Source organism: Perissodus microlepis, chromosome 7, assembly GCF_051167445.1.
Source record: "Perissodus microlepis isolate ML-2025 ecotype Zambia chromosome 7, ASM5116744v1, whole genome shotgun sequence".
Lineage (NCBI taxonomy): Eukaryota > Metazoa > Chordata > Actinopteri > Cichliformes > Cichlidae > Perissodus > Perissodus microlepis.
Genome location: NC_140467.1, coordinates 58,159,984 through 58,179,163, shown reverse-complemented (window position 1 = coordinate 58,179,163; position 19,180 = coordinate 58,159,984). Strand labels below are relative to the sequence as shown.

Here is a 19,180-nt window from a genome sequence, read left to right as displayed (position 1 = left end):
TAAAAATATTTTAATTGGAAAAAAGGACTGCAAATGATAATAACTGATAATAATTTAGATAGAATAACGTCAAACATATACAAAAAAGGTAACTTCCCTTCGCAAATCCTGCTGAGTACTGTCTATTTATCAGTATGAGCCATCATATTAGATGTCCGTGTAAAAGAACAAACAAAAAAACAACAACCCAAAAATAATTTTTCAGCTACTGCTTCCTTCGCATTCCTTGTAAAATTTGGAGGAACAAATGGACGTTTGTGTGGAAATGTTTCTTGTTCACAAGCTTGTCCAGATGTCAGTGGTGTTCCCCAGGGTTCTGTCTTAGGCCCCCTAATATTTATTATTTATCTTTTACCTTGAGGTAACATTTTTAGGAATTTTGGTATACATTTTCATTCCTACGCTGATGACATCCAGCTTTATTCACTAAGCCTAGTTTGACCCTTCCGACTTCTTTTCTCACTGACTGCTTACGCGACATTAAATCGTGGTTGTCTGCTAATTTTCTTAAATTAAACAGAGACAAAACAGAAGTTATTCGGGTAGAAACCAAAACTGTTCTGGATAAATGATCTTTGTATGACAAGTTCTAAAATCTCGCCTTCCTCCCATGTTAAGAGCTTAGATATTGTTTTTTAAGCGTCTTAAGTTTTGAAACACATATCAATAATATCACTTGATATATATATTATGTATATTGTATATATATCGGCTACATCCTTGCCTTAGAGGTAACAGTATTGCTGTTCTTGTACGTCCTCTGGTTACATCCAGTATTGATTATTGAAATTCTATCATCTCTGGCTTACCACACAAACTTCTTCATAACTTTAGCTGCTTGTGTCATTACCAGAATCCCTTCCACAGAATATACTACTCCTGTCCTTCAACAGCTTCACTGGCTTTGTATAAAATATTGCATTCATTTGAGGATCTTAATTCTTACTTTAAAGTCTCTCCATGATCACCTAAGTTACAAACTTCCTTAGCCTGACAGCTGAGTTGCTTGTTCAGTCATAAGCTGGAGATGTTTAAAATAAATTACAAAAAAAATATTTGTTTCAGTAAAAATTTTGTCTGAGCATCACAACATCCTGGTCACAATACATTCTGTCCACCTAAGTGTGCTTCAGTCACTTACACAATCCGCTTGTAGGCTGCACCCCACAGTTAACCTGTCCATGTGAGGTCACCATAAGGTACATCATTGTAAATGTTTGTGCACGTTAAGTAGGACACTGGTCATATCCTAATATGTCCTTCCACCTGGAATTTCCCTGACACCAACATAACATGAGAATTTGAGCAAACAAAAAAAAAGAGAAACAACTATGAAGAAGTAGGAATGGATCTACTAATTCATTCCTAACACATATTCATTACAGATTTTTGTAAAACAAATTGTGTCATGGTCCCTGTATATTCGACCCAGCATTAGTTGTTCTTTTTTTAGTTAATACTATCTTTAGATCATGATTCTGGGTTCTGGATTAATTATATTTTAGCTTGGGTAAAAGACCGAAAGTTGAGGCACACAATGATGTGTGCCGCTGGTAAAGTTTCTGGGGTCCCTTTCCTCATAACAGCCATCCCTCAAGATTTTCTCCATTTAAAGCAATGCATTATCAGGGACTGTAACATCTAGTCCTTTTACTGAATCAGGATTTAGTTTCATGTCAAGTTCTGTTCTTGGTGTTTTGGTTTGCGCTTTATTCCTTGGGTCCCTGTTTATTCCCACCTACCTTATGTCTGGCTTAGTCTTCGTCTCTGTTTATCTTGTGTCATGTTAGTCTTGTCTCCCTATTCAGTTGTGACTCACTGACTGTTCTGTTTTAGTGACTGTTCTTGTGATAAGAACAGATTAAAGTAGACCTACTTTAACTTCTTCCACAGTCATTTTGTTATTTGCTGCGTGTTCCCACATGTTTCCCATCTCCTTGCTATCCTGTGTGTGTGTGTGTGTGTGTTATCACAGTCTTCCTTGTCCTTAGTCGTGTCATGTGTTACACCAGCACCTCTCTAGTCTCTAAGACAAGTTAGTTCCACTTTTCTTTGACTAACCGCAAAGTTTTATAGATGAACCTTAATTCTTTGGCTTTGCCCAGTTTATCTTGATAACATTTTGTCCCATAAAGTTGAATTGGTTTGAATTACACTTTTAATTATGTTTGGGTAGTATATCCATTTTAATGGATTAAATTCTGGAGTCTGAAAAAGATATAGCACCATTTCACAACCACAGTCATTTCAGAGTGTTTTATATTGTAAAGTAAAGACCCTACCATATTAGAGAAAAAAAAAATCTCTAACAATCAAACAACCCCCTATGAATAAGTATTTGGCAACAGTAGAGAGGAAAAAAACTCCCTTTGGATAGGAAAAAACCACTGGCACAACTAGTCTCAGCGAGGGGCAGCCACCTGCAGTGAGTGGTTGGGGGGTGAGGGGAAAGAAAAGAGAATTGCTGTTAAGTATAAATAATAATGAAATGACAAGAAATTAGATTTAGACAATGCTATTCAAGAAGCTTTATCTTATATATATCTTATATAATAGGGGTGGGCAACTCCAAGGCCTCAAGGGCCGGTGTCCTGCAAGTTTTAGATATCACCCTGGGTCAACACACCTGAATCAACGAGTAGTTCATTACCAGGCCTCTGGAGAACTTCAAGACATGTTGAGGGGGTAATTTAGCCATTTGAATCAACTGTGTTGGATCAAGGACACCGGCCCTTGAGGCCTGGAATTGCAAACCCCTATTATAAAAGCTTTATCTTTTATGTCGTAAATACTAGTGGCGTTTGGAAGAGGGCGCTAAAATGACAAACTACTACTTTTTCTCACAAAAGAAAAAGTGTGTGACCCGGAAGTGGGTGGGTCTTGGGTTGTGTAGAAGAAGAAGCTAACAGCTAGCCTCCGGGAGCTGCAGGTTCTGTCTTTAGCCATCAACATGGTCCAACTTGTGGGTTCCCTCCGAAAAGAGCTGGCTGATTCCATCTCCACCTGCAAGGTCCTGGTAGTGGGAGCAGGAGGGATCGGCTGCGAGCTGCTGAAGAACCTTGTACTCACCGGCTTCAAAAACATCGAAGTGGTCCGTCCCGTTCACGCTGTTTGTTTGTGTGGCTGTGTCTTTGGTAGCTAGCCGGCTAGCATGCTAACTGGTTCTTTGTGCTGCAATGAGTGTGTCAAGAGGAGACGTGTGGGCTCAGGCTAATTGCTGAGACGTGGCATTCAAAGATGAGCTGTATTACTATCTCGCTGGTGGTTTGTTAACACCGCGTGAACAGGGTCAAGTGGACCGGCAAGGATATCTATCTGTGAGGGTGGAAAAAAGTCGAACAAGATCGTAGCGATGTAGCCGGGATGTTTGGCGCCATTATCACTGCTAAGTTAGCCAGTCAACTTCTTTGTAAGGACACCGCGGGCTGTGTGCCACCATGGAGGTGCTTAGACATCTCCGTGCTTAGCCATGGACGGTGTATTATAGGGAAAAACATCCTCACTGTATCTATCAATGCAAAACGCTCAGTTTCTTTATTCGTTTATTCATAGAATGTATGTGCGTGCTGGTTGGGGGCTGAGCGTGAGGACTTCACGGGTGCTCAAAAAGTGCTGTTAAATTGTGTATTAAATTCTCCCTTACGTACTGTGTGGTTTAGAGCCAAGGACCCCCCCCCCCCCCCAAAAGTGTCTGTACCATTTTTTTTTTAACTGCAGAATGCATAAATGGCCAATCTGACATTAATAAATAGAGGCTTTAAATTTCATAACACTGGTAGGAGAAAAAACACCAAGCACACTGTATTGTCATCACACTGTTGTACCTAAGATATAACACAACCGCCACATTGATTTAATAAATATGTGTTACTGAAAATGGAAATGGAAAGAGCACTTTGGAACTGTTGAGATTTATTATATCATTATGTATAACAATTAGAGCTTACTTCTATATCAACTACCAGTTATTATATTATTAAGTTGTTATTAATTAACACTTCGGGCACTTAACCATACGTTCTTTGGGCATCATAATCTATACACTTAAAACTCTTTACCAACCTCAAATCAGTGGTCAGTTTAGAATAATAAATTAACATAATGTGCATATCTTTTCACTGTGAAGCCAGAGTGAACAGGAAGAGCATGCAAACTTAACACACAGTCACCTCAGCCAGAAGCCTGCATGCTGTGAGGGGACATTTCTAACTACTGCATTACTGTGCCTATTACAGATCTTATCTGTGTCAGGGCACCCTCTGACCTCTGTTTCTTTTGTCACTGTCCATAAAGTAGTGGTTTACACATTTGCCTGACAAGCAATAGATCTGATCAAATGATGTGGATTGACCCACTGTGGCAACCCTTTGTGAATAAGAGAGTACCCAAAAAGTAGGTTTCGGTGTTTTGAGGGTCCGCCATGACCTCGGCAAGTGCCATTCTCTTCAGGAAGCTGGGAAAATGTAGTGGGAACGCAGACATTTCCTTTTCACAGTGACAAGGTCTGCGTTGAACTTTGTCACCATTGAGGGTCTGTGAGGCTTCTGGTTTTCAAACTAGAGACTGATGTCTCAAGTTTGCTCCTACTCCTTATTCTGTTCTTGTTAGAAGCAGTTTGCACTGGTTACACTATTGTATTTCTTTATTTAATTATTATATTTTTGGTAACATTATAATTGATACAACCAAATAAGAACCTGCAGATTGATTTCAGATTTGCTTACCCCTCTCTTGAGTGTGGTGTCCTGTATTTGAGGTATTTGGGGGACATTTGAGAATGACATTGACATGATAAGCTAGAAAAGTCAGGAGTGTCTAGTTTGTCTCAGGAAACTCTTGATGACATTGTTTGAGCCTGTGCTCGCCTTCTCTCTTATCTGCTGGTATCAGTCTCCCAGAGTCAAACATGAGACTGCGTGCATTTAATGTCTGCAGCCAAAATAACCAGCGCTGCAGTATTTTATTTATGAAAGTAGAATCCATCCTGTCTGTCCTTGCTCTTTACATAAACAGTTTCATTTTTTTGTCATCTGGCGTCCACCACAGACTTCATTAGTTAAGGCTACTACAGCCTCTCCCTCTTAAAAAGGGTCAATGACAGGTCCTAAAGTCTTCTGGTTATCTTTTACTTTACTGTCATCATCTCAGTGGTACCTGCAAACACCCTGTGTGAGTTTTTTTGCTGCTTGTGCCTGTAATCCTGTAGCAGTTAACCAGCTACTATTTAAATAATTTAATTAACCTCTTGGCTAGAATTGAGATAACATTGTGAAATTTTATTTCTCACCGACTGAATTAGCAGCAGTGCTACACACACACAGAACACTCTGTCTCACCCTCTCCCTATCATCCTCTTCTCTCACACCAACCTTGTGCAAAACCTTCTCTGCAGTCTTCCTCTCACCTGCCTGGCAGCTCAATATTCAGCATCCTTTGTCCAATATATCCATATCTATCAAATCCTGCATATGTCCAAACTATCTCAGTCTTGCCTCTCTAACTTTGTATCCAAACGCAGCACATAGAAAACACATTAATCCAAATCTAGAACAATTAAAATGCAGTAAAATAGTTATATGAAAAGAAAGACATTCAGCAGAGAATTACTTGTTTCTCTTGGTGTTTAAAATGCTCGTACAGTCCTCTGATTGTCGCACTGACTTACCCCTGTTTGTTGTGACCTAGCAGGCGTTTCTGTTCAAACAAATAGAAAAGTGTTTGATTGTTGGATTGGACTCAACTGACTTTACAACCCTGTTGATTTTGGCAGATTGACTTGGACACAATTGATGTCAGCAACCTGAACCGTCAGTTCCTCTTTCAGAAGAAGCATGTAGGCAAGTCTAAAGCACAGGTATGTAACTCACCTCTGGTCCTGCAGGCTGCAGAGTTCTGTCTGAGCTGCTATTTTAAACGTCCTCTGTGCACTTTATACATCCGTCCCTTACTCTTGTTGTCTTGTAGGTGGCCAAAGAGAGCGCCTTGCAGTTCTGCCCCAGTGCCAACATCACCGCATACCACGACAGCATCATGAAGCACGTTTCTTTTTTTTCTTTTCTTTTTTCACAGTTTGGTCAGTCTGAGGTTAGCTCCTTCAAGAATGTACTGATGTGGGACTGACCATGGTTTGTTTTTTCCTTAACAGCCCTGAATACAACGTGGAGTTCTTCAGAAAATTCATGCTTGTGATGAACGCCCTGGATAACAGAGGTACCCTCGTCTTACAGCATTACCGAAATATCTTCTTTTACTGCTAACGCTTTCAAATGAGGTAAATAAAACCACGTGTTGCCTCCCCAGCTGCCCGTAACCATGTCAACAGGATGTGTTTGGCAGCTGATATCCCTCTGATAGAGAGTGGCACTGCTGGATACCTGGGACAGGTCACGGTTATCAAGAAGGTAGCACCGATATTTTTTCACACAGAGAACCAACAATTTGGCTGCATGTCTTTAAGCTCTTTTTACATCGTGTGTAAGGTAGCCAAGAACCCAAAGGGAAATGGGGGTCGGACTAAAATTCATCAAGGGCCTTGATTTTGATATGTGCTGCAGATTTTTGAGCAAGGGCGGTGAACATGTCTCTTCTCTGCTGCTTCTTACCCAGGGAATGACAGAGTGCTACGAGTGCCAGCCGAAACCAGCACAGAAGACCTTCCCAGGATGCACCATAAGAAACACGCCATCTGAGCCCATTCACTGCATCGTCTGGGCCAAATATCTCTTCAAGTAAGCCGTGTTCTTTTACGCCTGCGTTCTTGGGCTTCAAGTTACATTTAATTGCAGTCTGCGTATTAGTTTAGCAAATATTAGTGGCTTTTGCCAGGCTTGATCTTGCAGGAAGAGGACAGGTTAGGTGAAAAACACATCATGAAATGGGATCTCACTGTGCCTCACTACCCCTAAATATTTTCTGCATGATCTGATCACTTTCTGCGTGCAGTTTTTGACACACACGGTTTTATCTTCTTTTTTCCAGTTAAGACTGGACGTAGAGTAGAGTGTGATCTTGATTAAACTGTTCCTGCACGTGTTTGAAAATGATTACATTCAGTTTCATTTATATAGCACCAAATCACAACAACAGTCGCCCATAAGGTGCTTTATGGTAAATGGCCTGTATTTGTATAGCGCTTTTCTAGTCCCTAGGGACCCCAAAGCGCTTTACACAACCTGTCATCCACCCATTCACACACACATTCACACACTGGTGATGGCAAGCTACATTGTAGCCACAGCCACCCTGGGGCGCACTGACAGAGGCGAGGCTGCCGGACACTGGCACCACCGGGCCCTCTGACCATATATACTGTAAGATAAAGAGCCTACAATAATACAGAGAAAACCCAATAATTGGACGACCCACTATAAGCAAGCAGCTGCCAACAGTGTGAAGGAAAAACTAAATTTTAACAGGAAGTATCCTCCAGTGGAATCAGGCTCAAGGAGGGGCAGCCTTCTGCTGTGACCATCTGGGAGCAAGGGGATGGAGACAGAAAGCTGAAGGCTCTGCCTCCCACACAAATATCTGAGGGACCAAAAGTAAATCAGCAGTCTGAGAACAAAGTGCACTGTTGGAGTGACTCGGTGCTATGAGGTCTTACGATTAGATGGGACCTTGTCAGTTGTTAATCACTAATCTAGATATGACCATTTCTAAACCATCAGATGATCTTTCAGAATCATCAGCGGATACTAGGCTGTGTGATGATGTCATCTTCTGTTGTCTGTATGTTGCCACTACAGTCAACTGTTTGGAGAAGAAGATGCAGATCAAGAGGTGTCGCCGGACACAGCGGACCCAGAAGCTGCATGTAAGTGAGAGAGAGGGTGGCATTAATGTGGATTCACAATAAGTTCAATTTTGAATTCCCTGTTTTGGTTTTTGCAGGGATACTTTTTGATTGTTGGGTCACACAGCAGGATGAATATTAACGTAGGTTAAAATTAATTGCTGTGTAAAAGCTGTGAATTCTGTTAAAAGGGAATCCCGAAGAGACGGCAGCTCGTGCCACCGCTTCAGATAAGGATGGGGACATCAAGCGTGTTTCCACCAAGGAATGGGCTCGATCCACCGGATATGATTCTGTCAAACTCTTCAATAAGGTAATAAATAAGCAAGAGGGTATAAATGGGATGGGCATGAGATGTTGAGTAGACTTGTGGTTGCCCTTGCTATTCGACGTATTTGAACGTTAGATTAATGAGGAAAGGAATTAATGGTTTCATATTACACCTGAAGTACACCGTTTGCTTGGCAAATATTTGTTTGTTTTCTTTTAGACTAGTTAAATTTCAAGTTTTTTCCCCTCTCATTTAAAAACTAGCAGATTAGTCGTCAGGAACACAACTGTTGAAGAAGCGATCGTTCTGTCCTTATGTGGGCTGCAGAAAATGTTGAGAATCCCAGAGTTTAGTCATTTAGCATAGCATCACCACGGACGTAGAGTAGTTGTTTATGATTGCTCCTTTTTTTCCCAGCTGTTCAAAGATGACATCATGTACCTTCTGACCATGGACAAGTTATGGAAGAAGAGGAAAGCTCCCACACCTTTAGACTGGCACCAGCTAGAGAACAGTGGTATGCCCTTTATGCACGCAGAGCTTAAGCCCATCCAGGCGTTACCTGTGCCCGCGCATGTGTGTTTAGGGGCCATATTTCAACTTGTTTGAGTCAGGAAGACAGAGAAAAGAACTCGAAATATTTTAAATTGTGAGTTTATTACTTGTGTTTAAGTTTTACTTCCGAACATGTCCAGCTTCTTTTTGTTGGGAAGATACTGAGCTGCACACTAGCTGTAAGTTTAAATGAAGCAAATATTATTTGTATCCTCACAAACATAACAAAAGCACATGACACATGTATTAAAGAACAGCTGTTTGCACAGCGTGCAGCCTGTGGAGGAATTTACTTATGTTTACAGTTCGCTTACACAAGGAACATAACTGCGAGATGTCAGATTTATATTAATTATAAAAAGGGTCACTGCTTTAAAGGCTTCATTAACCACAATATTGTGTGCGTTTCTCTTGGCTTTAGAGTGTCCTAAGGAGGGGACTCCAGCTTCAGGTCTGAAGGACCAGCAGGTTCTGGATGTTTGGGGTTACTGCCAGCTGTTCCAGCACAGCGTGGAGACGCTCCGCTCACAGCTGCAGGAAAAGGGCGAGGGTGCTGAGCTGGTCTGGGATAAGGTAAAGACAAGACGTTCTTGTGAATTAGTTTTTCACTTGATTTTTCCATATAAAAATGGTGGGTGCTTGTATGAAACATGCCCACAGCTTTGAAAATGAGGTCAGACTGCTCTGGATACTCAGTCTTTGTTTTTTCTACTCTTGGCTCTGTCTCATGTCAATGAGAGTGGCTATCTGTAATCCCAGGAAAATAGTTCTGGCAGTGTACACAAAAGCCCAACAAACCTACTGTTCAAATCTATTTTTGTGTAGTGTGAGCCAGTCAGAAGTAAGTTGGCTTGAAGGAAGAGGAGCTAAAATTGTTTTAGTCAATGAAGTAGATGATTATTCATGCAAAGCTACTCTACAGTCCAAAAATATGGTGTTGGAAATGAGCTTAACGGGACCTATGAGCATAATTGAGTGTAATGTTTTTTTTTAAATGCTCAAACATACAATGTAGCCAGTGCTTTAAATAAATGGCACAGTATGACTGTATTGCAGAAACAATAAAGATGTATTGAGACAATGAATGAAAATTGGTGGACATAAAACAGCCCATTCACTCAGTGGAGTATGCTTGTGAGTGTAGTGCTGCGCTCTGCTGGCTGCCAGAATAAGTACACATTATAATAGTCAACCCTGGCTGCTGAGCTTCACTTGTTGGTTTCATTCGGTATGTCAGTACAGTAATTGTACTTTGTACATTCATCTGAATAGCTTTGCAAACTGACAGCCAGCAGATACAATGTTACTTTAAGCAGATGAGTGTGTTCCAGTAGAAAGTTGCTGCAGATGTAATGAAATGCTGCACACAGATGATGAATACCTGCCTCTAATGCTGGGTCATATCATACCGTTCACGGTAATACCGGTATAATGTTGTTTGTTTTCATACGCACATGGCGGAAAAAGCATGGCGGCGACGGAGAATGAGAAGGGTGAAAGCGGATCGTTGAATGAAACGGATGAACCAGAATTGGTTTGTAAAAATGCTGCAACTTTAGTGGTGTGGAACTGGTTTAGCTTTTGTCCGTCGGATACACAACAAAGCACTATTTTTGGTAGAGCATGCTAGCGGGCCGTCGTTATTACTGTGGTTTTTGGAAAATACGGCACACTTAAAATCAATCCTTTGATTTTTCTGAAAATTGACAGTGCCCCTTATAATCCCGTGTGCCTTATGTATGAATTCTGGTTGTGTTTACTGACCTCGAAACGATTTTATGTGGTACACGGCGCTCGAAAATCTGTCAAATGTTTTAGTACGATTTTGCTGAGCTACGAACCCGCACCGCTTGATGGATTGTCGGAGCATTACGCCTATCGTAGGCAGGAGTCTCACGGAGTGATACGTACTGTGCTAATGTTATGTGTGTGTTTAACCTCTTTTTAAGTTTTGTGATATTATACATGGTTATGCTCAGGATATGTTGGCCAATTTCCACTGGAAATGCCTTTTTGGTTAAACTGTCTGCAAGGAATTTGGATTTGCGTTGTTACATTTTTATATAACTTTAATGCACATAAAAAACAGCTGCTTGTGTAAGTGAAAATACATTGATTTTTTTTTTTTTTGCACTAATAAAGTTGTGGAGTTGTAAAGTATTTTGTCTAGTGTCAATTATATCGTCAGTTTTATCGTTATCGCAAATTTTCAAATGTATATCGTGATAAATATTTTTGGTCCTATCGCCCTGCTCTACCTGTCTCCCTCTCCTCTTCCTGTCAGGATGACCCTCCAGCCATGGACTTTGTTACCGCAGCAGCCAACCTGCGTATGCACATCTTCAGTATGAACATGAAAAGTCGCTTTGATGTCAAGTGTAAGTCACGCACAAAGGCTACAAAACAGTCATGTCAGAGTTTTTATTCACAAATCAGTACCAAAAATTTAAATGTGTTTGTTAATTTCTCTTCAGCAATGGCAGGTAACATCATCCCAGCTATTGCCACAACCAATGCTGTCATCGCTGGACTCATCGTGCTGGAGGGGCTCAAGATTTTATCTGGGGAACTAGAATCCTGTCGCACGGTCAGTTTGCTGTTATCTTTTTTAGCAGTGGATCATATATGACTCTTGACACTTGTGTACGCACTGCCTTTGGCTTCAGATGCCAAATTTAATGCACACTGTTAGATGGAAATGTCTTAGCATTTTGTCCAACCCACAGGTGGTAATAGACCAGTATGTTCACCCTCCTAAAAGGTGTGATTTGCTAAAGCAGCCTAGAATGGGGAGCATATTTAAGTGTAATGTTGAAAAATATTGTTGAATATTCGTTGTGACTTTATGCCTGCATATTTTTGTTATTGTCCTGTGCAACTTTCATACACAAGCGACAAAGAGCAGCCTAGTTTTTTATGTTAAGAGCCACTACACCAGAGTTTGTCACAACTAGAATACAGCTCCTATAATAAGCCTCTTTTTATGTCCATCTTATTTTTTCTTGCATCAGATCTTCCTGAACAAGTGCCCCAATCTCAGGAAGAAGCTGCTGGTCCCCTGCGTGCTAGATCCGCCCAGCGCTAACTGCTATGTCTGCGCCAGCAAACCTGAAGTCACGGTCAAACTCAATGTGCACAAAACCATGGTGCTCACTCTGCAAGACAAGGTAATGTTACAGCACGTCCAGTATCGAAGACGATGTCATTAATTGGTAAAATTCCTGAGCATCGCTTATCCTGTCAGACACCTTTCCTTTGCCTTGTTCAGACTGCACCAGTTTCCAGTATCGACTGTGTCAGTTTATGCTTTTGTAGATTCGTAAATCTTGCCGTGACAGATTACACCTTGTCCCACTGATGAATCTTTCCCGGTGCTTAAAGTTTTTGGTCCCAGAAATCTGATTAGAGTCAGTTCAATTACGTCTAATGGGTTAAGTGCATTTGTAGGTAATGGGGGGAAAAGCCTCTAACTAAAGAGCTCCAGTACCTTAATTCACTGCCTCCATTGTAATTCAATGGCCCATAGAAATATGACATATGGAATGTGACATGTCTTTGTGATATCTTAAAACGATCAACTGTTGAGCAAGACTCACATTTTTCTTCCTGAACTGAAGCTCATATATGTGGTAGTGAGAGGGTATTACTGCTCAGTAAACACTGCTTTTAATAATCAGTTGATCAAGTGCATATGATTATCAGCGCCTGGCTGCTACTATACTGTAATTCCTATGAAAGCAGTAAGGATGTATTTAGTTTTACATGGGATTGTAAAGCGTCACAAAAATGTCATTTTTTTCATGACTGGATGTTGTTTTACTTACTTTTTACTTTGTGTTCCTTGTCTTTCTGTGCAGATTGTGAAGGAGAGGTTTGGTATGGTGGCTCCAGACGTTCAGATAGAAGATGGAAAGGGAACCATCCTCATTTCCTCAGAGGAAGGAGAGACAGAGGGTAAGGAAGAAGGGGGCGGGGGGGATGTAAGACTTTAAGCTTTGTCCGGGGGCTTTTAGAAGATAGAGGAAAAGGCAAGGCAGAGAAGAAAAGATGAAAGTGATGTTTGTAATCACATCTCAAAGGAGATCTAGAGAGAGATGGTAAAAAGGAAAGACTGGATGGACAGACCAAAAGAAGAGGGACAGGCAAGAATAAGATCATTTACCCACAAGACCAGTGTGTGAATGTGTGTGTGAATGGGTGAATGACTGAATGTAGTGTAAAGCGCTTTGGGGTCCTTAGGGACTAAGTAAAGCGCTATACAAATGCAGGCCATTTACCATTTACAAGACAGGAGTGCAAAATAAAACGTACCAGACAATGATGCTAAAGATAATATCTGCCTATAGAGATATAGATGGGAGTTGTTTTTCATTTAGTGCAAGTGGAAAGTGTCCATATGGACAGAAGAGGGCGCTCTAATAGCATTTGTCAGGATGTCTGTAGGTAAAAGTCATTCCAGGGCAAAAACAGAAACGCCTCAGTTAATAGGCTGGATCTCCGTTTTAATTTGTAACAGCTTTAATGATAAAACTGATACAGTGTTTGAAAGGGGTATAATAACTTTTTTATAGTAGGAATTAATTTAACTACTAACAGTTAGTTAGTAGTTGGTAGTTAAATTATGAAATTGTGTTATTTACGGTCTTTATAGGTTCAAGAATGTATTCTCCTTACATTTATACTTATTCTTTCTCTTCACAGCCAACAACAGCAAATTTCTTTCTGATTTTGGGATCCGTAACGGCAGCCGGCTCCAAGCTGACGACTTCCTCCAAGACTACACACTCCTCATTAATGTCCTGCACGTGTATGTACCTGTGTGCATGAACGCATGAATGAAATTCAGTTTACAGTCAGCCTCTCTAAGGGACCAAAGCTGAAAAGTGTGTGCATCTCTCCTTATTGGCAGTGAGGACCTAGAGCGGGATGTGGAATTCGAGGTAGTAGGTGAGGCCCCAGATAAGGCTCCACCCCCTCAGACTAACCAAGAGGAGGTTAACAGCATCACCAACGGCAACAAGGACTCCGCCCAGCCGTCAACATCCTCTAAAGGTCAGCATCGTAGTGGTCACGATGCTAATGCCATGACTGGAGGCGTTAACATACAGTCTTGTAAAAATGATAATAAAGTGACGCCCTCTGGAACTGCTGTGGATGTTTTCAGTACGTTTATCCTCCTACAGAAAAGCCTACAGATACAGATTTCAGAAATATGTTAGTCCAAATCAAGACAAATATTAATAGTGTGACATTTGGAGAAGCCAAAAGTTCTTTGAAGGAAAATCTGAATCTGACGGTGGGAAATTTGACCAGTTTATTCAAAATTGCTTCAGTTTGAGGATCCTTCGGGGTTTTCCATTGCTCTGTCATTATCTGTATGCTTTTCTAGATTTTGATGAGATTCTCAGCTTCAACTTATTCATTGCATAAGCTTTGGTTTCCTCTTTTTGAGTCGGTCCTTGGTGGTCCACTGACTTCTGGGTGTTTGTCTCGCAGCGAGGCTGCTAAGCAACCCCAAACAGTAACATTTCCACCACCATGACTCACAGTTGGCATGAGGGTGTTTTCCTGAAAACATGCATTCAGCATGCCCGTCACTGTGATGGCCAAACAACTCTTGAGTTTCTTCGTCCAGAGCACATCTTTGCCTACATGTACACTATTTTTGTGCTCTAAAGGCTCACCTCACATTCATGTTACATTTCTGCTGTCCTTTTGTAATTATATATACACTTTGACACAAGCAGTTACAAGAGACTTAGTTCTGCATCAGAAGTTGAGCTCTCAAGCCGATAGGTATGCTCAACAGATCAGTCCTGAATAAGCTGGCAGTTGTGGAGGTTTGGCAAAAAGACCAACCAAGGGTCAGTGTTACTACTGTACTGTAAATCTGTGATGGATTAGTTTTACTTTAAAATAATCACACACACAAACACACATTCTAAAAATGACTATATAAGCTTCTTTAAAAAATAAAGAAAGAAAAGAAATGATAGTATAAATAAAAATGAGCACTTAAGTGTCCCTCTTATCAGCTCCATCGAACGGAAAGTTTTTTTTTGTTTGTTTGTTTCAATAGTTTTTTTGGGCGTTCCAGACTTTGTTGAGACAGGGCAGTGGAGAGAGCGCTGGGGCAATCCCAGCCTCTGCATTAGTCTTATTGAAAATGGGTTTTCTCCTCAACACAGCGAGCTAAGGCAGTGCAGCAAAAACTAGGCCCTAGTGGAGCACTATCCACTTGCAGCACTGCATAATGTGAGAGCTGTGTCCTGCTCCAGACTTTAGGGTAACCGCTGCAGTAATTAGTGAATATAAGTGGACATATTTTATCTGAACAACCAAAATAAATGGCTCGGTTTTTTTGCTTTTTTTTTCTACTATTATTCCTTTTGAGGTCTTTTTTTTTACTGGGTTACGTGTTGGCATGTGAAAGCAGTTATCTTTGACTCATCATCAATCTGAACTGATTGCATTTATCTTGTTTTTGAACACTACAGTCTAAAAGTTTGTTTTCAGTTTGTTCTCTGTTGTGCAAATGAACCTGTATCTTTTCTTCTTCTTCGATCTCAGCTCCGTCAGAGGATGACGACATCATGATAGTCGACTCTGATGAGGAGGATGGGGCGGCTTCCAGCTCAGCAGCGGCAGCAGCGACAGGTGGCACAAAGAGGAAGCACTCAGACGCCGAAACTGGCGAGACCTCCACCAAGCGCCCACGGACAGACCAATCGGCAGCCGACAACAATGACGACGATGACATAATCGCTCTGGACTAACTCCCCTCCCTTTCTCCTGAGGGACTGCAAACTCTTTGACTGCTCGTAATTTTGACTCGAGACAGACAGTAGGTTTAAATAAAACACCTCCTTCATGAAGAACCGTTTACAACCCGGGCTTCTCTTTCAACAGTTTCCCCCCCAAATGTGTTTGTGCTTTCGTACTCCCTCCACTCTCTGACATGATGCTGTAAATAGATCCTACAATATATCCTACGGGGGGGGGGAAAGAAAAAGTTTTGACGAAAAAAATACATAGACTTCCTGTTATGTCACTTCTACTTCTCTTGTTGGTTAAATAAACAAAAAGTGCATTTTTTTTGTATTTTTTTATAAACGTACTGTATTTCTCATGCTACACAAGTCAGGGTGTTTTTGTGCTTTGATGTCAAGTTTCAAAGGAATAAGATTTAAAAAACCAAAACATTTTCTTTGGTTGTAATATTGATCTCAGTTTTTGTGAAGATGGGGACAGAGGGGTTAGGGGGGCAGGTTGTGCTGAATCAGTCTGGGTGGGTGTGGACAGGGGCTGGCCTGTAGGTGCTGTTGACGTCTGTCAGCAGGTCAGTAAAGCACAGAGGCACTGATGGCAAGTTTGTGCCAAGGGGTGTTTGTTAGCTACCTCTTTTCTAGAACTGACATGTTTAGGCTCCAAGAAGGTAAACATGCCCTCCATCACTTCATCGCAGTGAGATGTCCAGCTCTTAGATAACAAGTTACTCGAACAGCCACGGAGACGAGACAACACGCCTCCCTGGGGAAATGGCAATGACTGAACTGTACACTTTTTAAAGGCAGTAGTAATTCAATGTTAAACATGTTACAGTTTTATTTTTCTTGGCTCTGTTTGAGCAGCGAAGTCTAGAAACGGTTAAAAAAACAGAGCAGCAGTTTGACCACTTTGTCCTGTTTGATGCTGCAGAGGTTAAACTAGGTTGTCTGGCAGCAGTGTCCTGCACTTAAATAACGTGAGAGCCACGGGCACTTCGTGACCTGCTGTCTTCTCCCGTCTAACCCTTGTGTTGATGTCCATAATTTCATGTTTTATTGTGATCTGACTTATTGAAAAGCTATGAGAGCCCTTTGGACCAATTTGATGAAGATAATAAACTCAAAAATTGCAGATGCTTCCTGTTTTGTCAGGTCTTTGTGTCCATGTGAATCTGTTGCCTTCTGGTAATGGAAACCCTGATTGGGGAAAGTATATCTGAAATAGACCAGGAGGTTTTCTGTGGTTGAACAATTCATATGTGTAGGGTTTAGAAAGATCATTAAACCAACACAACAGCACGGAAGATGTCGGGAGGGATTTCAGGAAATGAGAGGCCAGTTTTTTGAGACTCTGGCATCGACCAGGAGTGGACTCCCTGAACTGGACAAGTGTAAGAAAACAGATGGGAGTTTGTATGACAAGCGAGATTTAGACAACTTTTTAAAGCAGCTGACTCTCTATGTGTCAATAAACACATCCATGAAAGTCTCTGACAAGTTTGATACGAAATTACCAAACTAAACAAATGCTAAAACTGAGGAAATTTCTTCTTTATTAAGGATATTTTGTATTTTTCTTTAGTTTACTGAGTTCATAACATTTATTTAGGTTTTGTTTTTTATTTTTCAAAAGTCCAGTTTTTACTTTGCATTTTTCACATCTAGTTGTACTTCTTTACATCTAGTTTTTAGTTTTAGGGCAATAAAATTCAATTCAGTTTTATTTGTATAACACCTTGAGGCAGCTTGTGATTTGGTGCTATATAAATAAAATTGAATTGAACTGAATCTTAGTTAACTATGATAACCATGTTGCCTGAGTTGGTTGTATTAGCGATACAACCTCTCAATGGCTTCATACAGACCCAAGTGAAGGAAACACTCGCAGGGATGTCCGGCACATATTCTGACATCATCAACTGAAACTTCGGCTGTGATAATATGAGATCCATAATTCTAATATGGATCTCAGATTCTATTCTAATGGTGGTCAGAGGGCCCGGTGGTGCCAGTGTCCGGCAGCCTCGCCTCTGTCAATGCGCCCCAAGGTGGCTGTGGCTACAATGTAGCTTGCCATCACCAGTGTGTGAATGTGTGTGTGAATGGGCGGATGACTGAATGTGTAAAGTAAAGCGCTATACAAATACAGGCCATTTATAGAAAAAAATGTAAACTAGCATTTGGAATAAAATAAATTAAATAAAGAGATTGTAGCTTTTTACCCTTCCCTCATTCCAGGATATGCGCTAAATACTCACAGTGTCTTTAAAGAATGAGATATACATGAGCCAAATTCCTGTGATGCAAAACAGAGACTAGACTTTACTATAAACAGGTTTAAGAAAATGTTGCGTGATTAGATTAAATGTCACTGTTTCCAGTAGAAAATGAAGATAAGAATATAAAAATGTAGGATAAAAAAGAAATACTAAATAATAATATGTGTTGCTTATATAGTATGATTTGTTGATAGGGAAAATTATTTTAAACTAGACTTTAAAGAAAACTATGGCTAACAAATAGAGAGATTGGACATTTATGTGTGTACAGATAGCCTAAAGGTTCACTGCTCCATGATTCAAGAGACAGAAAATAAAGTCAATAAAATGTACACGTATTATATATGAGCTGAAAGCTCAGACCTTACACTGCTCTAAATGCTCAGTTTCAGACATCTTTTTCCACTCTTGGCTCTTTATGATGTCAGTGAGAGGACATCCCTAATCCCTAATTACAGAGTTGTTGCAAGGAAAGCTCAAAACAACACCATTCAGGCACACTGATGTTCGTGCTGTGTGGTTTGGTGCATTTTAAGTGGGGTTTGTGTGCAGGAACCGTGAATGCAATCATACAGTCGCAATCGCTGAGGTGGTGGCACGGAAGGTCCTTGTAAGCCTCATGGACGTGTAAACATAGCAGCTTCCCCGTTAGTATTAACATTCGCATGCGGAAACCTGTCTGCCCGCACTTGATCTTTGACCTTTTAGAAGTAAAACTTCATCACTTAATTTTATTCCATTAATCATGCATTAAATGTTTTGTTTTGTTTTGTTTTTTTAATAACTGGTGCATTAATCCTCAAGTAATGACCTAAATCATGCTTGGTCAGTGACCTTTGACCTGACTCCCACCTCATGAATGTTTGTGCCAGGTTTGAACATATTCCCCCAAAGGTTATTATCTTGAAATGTTGAAATAATCACTCAAAATTTAGGATAAAAACTCAAAATCTTAGATTTTAAATCCAAATGTTAAAATAATAACTCAAAAAAGTTGTCTTATGGATGGCAAAAAGAAACATTTATTTATTTACAATTGGTGTCAGAAACAAGCCACCATACAAAACAGTAAAAAAAAAAAACCCAGCACAACTTAAAAATTCAAAGAGCTTCTTTGTTGTTTGTTGTTGTTAATATAGACTTGATGTGTAGTTTAGTATAGTTTTACATTTAAATTACATTTTTTTTAAATATAAAACTTCATCAAACAACTACCCGATGAAGGTTTTTCGTACTGAAACGATAAGACTTGACAAATATAATAGCAGTAAGAAAGAAAGTGAATTATATTGAATTGTTTTGTGGATATAAAACTTTAAAACGTTGGAGGCTGAAAAAAATTACACTTTTCCAGAATCTTAAGAAACCAAAACAATACATTTTCACAGGAAAGCTCAAAGATATAAGTAATTTTATCCCAGAAAAATTTCCTCACGTAATGTTATTTACTCAAAGGGGGCTGTACTTCCTCTCGACGTCATCGTGCACGTTAACGCCCATCAAAGGACGTCGCTGA

The 19,180-nt window shown here is 40.4% G+C and overlaps 1 protein-coding gene across 1 annotated transcript; it reads left to right on the top strand.

Moving 5' to 3' along the window:
- Positions 1-2,856: 2,856 nt before the first annotated feature.
- uba2 (ubiquitin-like modifier activating enzyme 2) lies at positions 2,857-16,521 on the top strand. The gene is made up of 17 exons (XM_084936256.1): positions 2,857-3,091; positions 5,771-5,854; positions 5,965-6,035; positions 6,146-6,210; positions 6,301-6,401; positions 6,607-6,728; positions 7,746-7,813; positions 7,984-8,105; positions 8,481-8,580; positions 9,040-9,191; positions 10,903-10,996; positions 11,093-11,205; positions 11,630-11,785; positions 12,476-12,572; positions 13,320-13,425; positions 13,528-13,670; positions 15,189-16,521. The coding sequence occupies exons 1-17, from the start codon at positions 2,951-2,953 to the stop codon at positions 15,392-15,394; spliced, it is 1,941 nt and encodes a 646-aa protein (XP_084792382.1). The 5' UTR covers positions 2,857-2,950; the 3' UTR covers positions 15,395-16,521.
- Positions 16,522-19,180: the final 2,659 nt, after the last annotated feature.